The following is a 7,285-nucleotide window of genomic DNA, read 5'->3' on the forward strand; positions in this document are numbered from 1 at the left end:
CCTTTCTGATATTGCTCCACTATTTGTCGGCGCAGAATTAGGCTACGTTTACATTACGTCGAATCAGCGGATCATCAGATTAATGTTCTTAAAACGATTCGCGTTTACACTAAAACCGTTAGCCGTGCACATAGCAACGCCAATACGCGGATACGCTCGGCTCCGCAGGCATCCTGCGCTCCAAATCACTCCGCCCTGAACAGCGAGTGCCCTCTGGAGGGTGCACACTCCGGCCCTGCGCAGCTCACACAGCGCGCGAGTGAAGTGAACAAGCCACGATTCGGGACTGAGCCGCTGTGTGTGAGATCCCAGCGCAGATCACTTATTACTTGCAAGTGGAAGGATGGCAAGCCTAAAGACAGTCATAACTACACAATGGGCAGTATTTGCATCAGTATTTGCAGTATTTTCATACTTTTATACTCTTTAATGAAAGGTGATACAAGGCGGAAGTCCGCGCCGTTTTTCAGCAGTTGCGTCACATGACCAACGCCAGCGAATCAGGAAGGTGGATGTCACAGTGATGTTGTCCAATGAGACGCCAGCTAGAGCTCAGCACAGCGTATTCGCGTATTCTGAATGTTTACACAGCACCGGACCAGATACGATCTAGATTGAATACGTGGACGCTGGCGGATTCCCGTTTCCTGGCTTTTCCAGGGGGTTTAATGTAAACGGACAGTGCATCCGCGAAGAAAACGAGACAGATATGGTCTAATGTAAACGTAGCCTTAGGGGGATTGGTGATCCTCTTCCCATCTTTACTTCTGAGAGCCGCTGCCACTCCAAGATGCTCTTTTTATACCCAGTCATGTTAATGACCTATTGTCAGTTGACCTAATGAGTTGCAATTTGGTTCTCCAGCTGTTCCTTTTTTGTATCTTTAACTTTTCCAGCCTCTTATTGCCCCTGTCCCAACTTTTTTGAGATGTGTTGCTGTCATGAAATTTCAAATGAGCCAATATTTGGCATGAAATTTCAAAATGTCTCACTTTCGACATTTGATATGTTGTTTATGTTCTATTGTGAATACAATATCAGTTTTTGAGGTTTGTAAATTATTGCATTCCATTTTTATTTACAATTTGTACTTTGTTCCAACTTTTTTGGAATCGGGGTTGGACACAGTATAGTACCATAGTGTTACTGTATTATTCATTTATAATTAAATTGCTGTTTTACTTATTTTACTAACTGTAATGTCATTATGTTACTATTATTACTTTTATTATTATTTCATACTAATGCTCTGTATTTATCTACTATGTTAGCTTTGTACATTTTTTTTAATTTATTAATTGAGCTACACTTTTTTTAGTTCATCATCTAATTTGTTCCATAAGTTTACTCCTTTAATAGATATACATTTATTTTTACTGTTGGTTCTGGCTTTAGTTTTTTTTTCAAGTTGTTAGATTATACAGGCTCTCTCTAGGCCTGAACAGCTCCTGGATACAGTATGGAAGCAAATGGTTGTGTGCCTTATACATTATAACAGCAGTGTTGAGATCCACAAGATCATGTAATTTTAAAGTGTGTAATCTAATGAAAAGTAGATTTGATGGTTCATAGTCGTCTGTTTTGTTGACGATTCTTATGGCTTTCTTCTAGAGTAAAAATATTGGGTTGATATTTGTTTTGTAGTTGTTCCCCCATACTTCCACACAATAGCTAATGTATGGGAGCACGAGAGAGCAATACAGTATGTTCAGTGATTTTTGATAGTTTTCATTTTACACATAGCAATTGTTTTGGATGTTTTTGTCTTAACATTATCTATATGTGGTTTCCAGTTAAGTTTATTATCTATAACACCACCCAAAAATGTATTCACAAACACTTGTTCAATTTCTACATCATTTATTTTGATTTTAATATGATTGTTAGTTTTTCAATTGCCAAATATGATAAATTTTGTTTTGCTTAAGTTCAAAGACAGTTTATTAATATTGTAAGCTCATTTTCTACTGTATGTGGGAGCTGCTCTAAATGTTTTCCCGAGCAGTACAACGAACTGGTATCATCTGCAAACAGAATACAATTCAGGTGTTGTAGTACATCACAGAGATCATTTATGTACGTAATAAACAGTTTGGGTCCCAGTACAGAGCCTTGTGGGACTCCGTACACGATTTTTTTTTCCATATGTGAGTTTATACTGTTAATATGTACATATTGATGTCTGTCACTGAGAGAGCTGTTTAACCACGCAGGAGCTGTACCCCTCACACCGTATCTTTCCATTTTTTTCAAGAGCAACCCGTGATCGATGGTGTCAAATACCTTTCTCAGGTCAACAGAAATTCCTACAGTATATTCCTTGTTATCAATTGAAGTGGAAATTGTCTCCACTAGTTCCATTACTGCCATCGAGGTGGACCTATTTGGTCTAAAACCATACTGGTTTTAGTAATTTATTCAGTAATTTATTCAGTAATTTACTCAGTAAATTATGCATTTCTATGAAATCGTCAAGCCTACTAACAAACAATTTTTCTAAGATTTTTGAAAATTGAGAGAGCAAAGAGATGGGTCTGTAGTTGGTAAACTGGTATCTGTCTCCACTTTTGTAGATGGGAATTACTTTATCGAGTTTCATTTTGCTTGGAAAAATACCGGTTAGAAAAGATTGATTGCAGATGTATGTGAATGGTGTTACTATACTGTGTATTATATCCTTGATCAGTGTCATATCTCTGTCAGTGCAGTCGGTAGACTTCTTATTTTTAAATTTTGTAACAATTTCCAGGATCTCGCGATCATGTACACTTCTGATGAATATGGAGTTTGGATTCCGAGTGATAATACTTTCATTTATGCCACCTGTTTCCCTCGGTTTAACAATTTATTTTGCAAGGGAAGGTCCAACATTTGCAAAAAACTTGTTAAATTCATTTGCTATTTCTGTAGTGTTATTTATAATTATATTATCTTTAATAAACTGATTTGGATAGTCAGTACTTTTTTAATTAAACTATTAAATATCTTCCAAGTTCCTTGAATGTTGTTCTTGTGCTGTTCCAACTGCTTATAGTAATATTCCTTCTTGTTTAATCTTATGATACTTATTAGTTTATTTTGATATGTCTTATATCTATTTTCTGCTTCTTTAGTTCTATGTTTCATATATAGTTTATATAAGATGTTTTTCTTTTTACATGCCTTTTGTAATCCATGGCTTATCGAGTCTACTTTTATTTTTAGCTGAAGACTTTCTAAATGGGGCGGCACGGTGGTGTAGTGGTTAGCGCTGTCGCCTCACAGCAAGAAGGTCCGGGTTCGAGCCCCGTGGCCAGCGAGGGCCTTTCTGTGCGGAGTTTGCATGTTCTCCCCGTGTCCGCGTGGGTTTCCTCCGGGTGCTCCGGTTTCCCCCACAGTCCAAAGACATGCAGGTTAGGTTAACTGGTGACTCTAAATTGACCGTAGGTGTGAATGTGAGTGTGAATGGTTGTCTGTGTTTATGTGTCAGCCCTGTGATGACCTGGCGACTTGTCCAGGGTGTACCCCGCCTTTCGCCCGTAGTCAGCTGGGATAGGCTCCAGCTTGCCTGCAACCCTGTAGAAGGATAAAGCGGCTAGAGATAATGAGATGAGATGAGACTTTCTAAATGGGCAGTGTTTGTCATAAAGCTTAAGTAAGGTGGACAGAAAGGCCTCATAGGCCTGACCTGGGTCGCCAGTGACATAGACCTCATCCCAGGTCTGTGTACTCAGATCCACCTTGAGGGCACCGATGGCTCCAGGTGTTCTAAGTCTAGTCGACTTGTGATTGTGCGTATTAGTTTTATTTTCCATTCTGATAAGTTGTTGAAAAATGCCAAAAACAGGAAGATGATCACTTATGTCATTTATGAGTAATCCAGCTGTGACTTGGCTTTCTATTAGATTTACAAATATATTATCTATCAGTGTGGCTGTATCACTTGTAATTCTGCTAGGTTTAGTAATAACTGGGAATAGACTATTGCTATACATTGTACTGATAAAATCTGTTGTTTTAGTGTTTCCATGAGGATTTAACAGGTCAATATTAAAATCCCCACACACAATATGCACCTTATTGTTTATATTACCAAACACGCTATCTAATTTATGATTAAATATATCTAGACAAGGGCGGCACGGTGGTGTAGTGGTTAGCGCTGTCGCCTCACAGCAAGAAGGTCCTGGGTTCGAGCCCCGGGGCCGGCGAGGGCCTTTCTGTGTGGAGTTTGCATGTTCTCCCCGTGTCCGCGTGGGTTTCCTCCGGGTGCTCCGGTTTCCCCCACAGTCCAAAGACATGCAGGTTAGGTTAACTGGTGACTCTAAATTGACCGTAGGTGTGAATGTGAGTGTGAATGGTTGTCTGTGTCTATGTGTCAGCCCTGTGATGACCTGGCAACTTGTCCAGGGTGTACCCCGCCTTTCGCCCGTAGTCAGCTGGCATAGGCTCCAGCTTGCCTGCGACCCTGTAGAAGGATAAAGCGGCTAGAGATAATGAGATGAGATGAGATATCTAGACAAGATCCCGGTGTTCTATAACACACAAGTGATGATTGTATTTTTTGATTCTACAACAGCAATTTCGATACTTGGGTATTCCATAATTCCATCAATAGTGGTCGACATACTCTTGATCATATTACTTCTTAGAGCTGTAGCTACGTATATTGCAACTCCTCCTCCTCCTAATCAACTAACTATGTGGCTTATGAAGTGAACTGGTTGGACCAGCTCTTATTTAGGGGTTTCATACGAAAGGGGATGAATACTTATGCACACTCCAGGTTTCTGGGGTTTGTTTTTTTTTTATCTTAATTATTGTTTGTGTCACAATAAAACAACAATTGGCACCTTTGAAGCTGTAGGCATGTTGTGTAAATCAAATGGTGCTAACCGTCCAAAAATCCATTTTAATTCCAGCTTGTAATGCGACAAAACAGGACAAACACAAAGGGGGATGAATACTTTTGCAAGACACTGTAACTCAGATGCAATTCAGGAAGAGGAAAAGCTAAGAAAGTGTTTTTCCAGTCCCAACATTTCTCAAATACCTTCTGGGATCCAAAGCTCTGTGGGTGATCTCCATAGTGAAATCTCCTTGACAGAGTCTCAGGTGAGCCAACGCTTCAGGCACAGCCCTGCTTATTACCACCATCTGTGGTCTTCGAGGTATCTTTGAAGGCCTAAAGGACTGACAAGGTCCCAACCCATCATTCCATAAAAGCCCATATACACTGTAATGATCTTGTGGTCCAGAAGCTACCTGACTGGCTGCGAACTCCAGATTGTTGTCGATCTGCATAAATCTGTTTCTGTTCTGTAGGTAGAGCTTCAGGGCTGTTTCCAACTCTATGCATAATATTCAACACTCCTCCAGTTCTTCTTTAAGAGATTGAATAGTAGCCTGAAAGCCCTCCATATCTGGTTGCCCAAGGCATCATAAGAGCACTCAGTTGTGTAACACTGATCCTATGGAGGGTAGCACAGTGGCACAGCAGGTAGTGTTGGTGTCCCATAGTTCAAGGTTGCTGTGCCTTTTGAGTTGTCCATGTTCTGTCTCGGTGGGACGGTGGTGTAGCGGTTAGCATTTGTTGCCTCACAGCATGTTCAGTTTGCATGTTCTCCCCATGTCTGCGTGGGTTTCCTCCGGGTGCTCCGGTTTCCCCCACAGTCCAAAGACATGCAGGTTAGGCTAATTGGTGGCTCTAAATTTACCGTAGGTGTGAATGGTTGTTTGTCTCTATGCGTCAGCCCTGCGATGATCTGGCGACTTATCCAGGGTGTACCACGCCTCTTGCCCATAGTCAGCTGGGATAGGCTCCAGCTTGCCTGCGACCCTGCATAGGATAAGCGGTTATGGATAATGGAGGGATGAATGGATGTTCTGTCTGGATTTCCTCCTTTTTTTTCTTCCAACCTCTCAAAACCACATACAGGTAGTTGGATTTGCTCCTCTAAATTACCCCACCCCAGGGTGTATTCCTGCCTTGTTCCTAGGATAGGTTCTCTATCCACCAGACCATGACCAGCATAAAGCAGATACTGAATGAATGAATGAATTATAAAAGGATCAGCAGGCTACATTTTTTTTTCTGTTTTTTTTTTTGGGGGGGTTATCCATCACTTATGGCCTAATGGTTAGAGAAGCAGTTTTGGGATCAAAAGGTTGCTGGTTTGGACCAGCAGGAATGGCTCAAGTGCTCTTGAGCAAGGCACCTAACCCCCAACTGCTCCCCAGGTTGCTCTGGGTACATTGTATGTCACTCTGGATAAGAGCGTCTGCTAAATGCCTATAATGTAATATTTCCATGAACAGAACATTTCTGTGACATCTGGCAATTACCTGAAATCGTTGTTTGCCCCACAGGTCAGGAGTAGGAGTTACGGGTGCCAAGCAGACCATGTTCTACGCAGAGGTGTCCGACGAGAACCGCGTTGGTGAGGGTGGTGGACAACCTCAAGAAGGCGAGCTGATCGAGGTGGTCAAAGTGCCCCTGCATGAGGCCATGACTTTCGCTTATGACGAGAGCATCCCTAAAACCATGGGCGTCATTTTTAGCTTCATGTGGTTCCATAGCAACATGGCACCCAAGTATAAAATCTCCACTAATGTGTAATGGATGACAGCTGCTGTTTCTTCTAACCTTCTAAAGCAACCTGTACGTAACTTTGTGTTCCTTTTGAATTGAATACTGTATTCTTAATTGCTTTCCACTTTTCTTCCTCTGTTTCAGACTTTGCCTCAAACTAATGTTAGCCATAATTCCTCCTTGGTAGTAGATGAATCCCAGAACACAATAATAGTAATTGTGAATTTGTTTCGTGATATTGTATCATTTGCTTTTAATGAGACGGTTATTAACTTTTTTTTTTATTATTTATTAAATCTGACTGCTCTAAGAAATCCTATAAATCATGGCTGGTAAAACTATACACGTTTGAAGATGAGGTTAGAAGATGAAGTTCTTCATAACATCTACATAGGAGGTTTGGAGGAAAGAGGTTTGGGGAAGTACTGCATGATGTATGTATGTACAGTGGTGCTTGAAAGTTTGTGAACCCTTTAGAATTTTCTATATTTCTGCATAAATATGACCTAAAACATCATCAGATTTTCACACAAGTCCTAAAAGTAGATAAAGAGAACCCAGTTAAACAAATGAGACAAAAATATTATACTTGGACATTTATTTATTGAGGAAAATGATCCAATATTACATATCTGTGAGTGGCAAAAGTATGTGAACCTCTAGGATTAGCAGTTAATTTGAAGGTGAAATTAGAGTCAGGTGTTTTCAATCAAT

General features: G+C 40.6%; 1 protein-coding gene across 1 annotated transcript in view; it reads left to right on the forward strand.

Annotated features, from left to right (window-relative positions):
* The window catches only part of nudt14 (nudix (nucleoside diphosphate linked moiety X)-type motif 14), a 99,089-nt gene extending 92,027 nt beyond the window's left edge, over positions 1 to 7,062 (forward strand). Inside the window, exon 5 of the mRNA XM_060917706.1 lies at positions 6,349 to 7,062. Coding sequence (XP_060773689.1) covers positions 6,349 to 6,598 — 250 coding nt within the window. The 3' untranslated portion in view covers positions 6,599 to 7,062. The remainder of the gene's footprint in view (positions 1 to 6,348) is intronic.
* Positions 7,063 to 7,285: the final 223 nt, after the last annotated feature.

Source organism: Neoarius graeffei, chromosome 3 (genome assembly GCF_027579695.1).
Source record: "Neoarius graeffei isolate fNeoGra1 chromosome 3, fNeoGra1.pri, whole genome shotgun sequence".
NCBI classification, from domain to species: domain Eukaryota; kingdom Metazoa; phylum Chordata; class Actinopteri; order Siluriformes; family Ariidae; genus Neoarius; species Neoarius graeffei.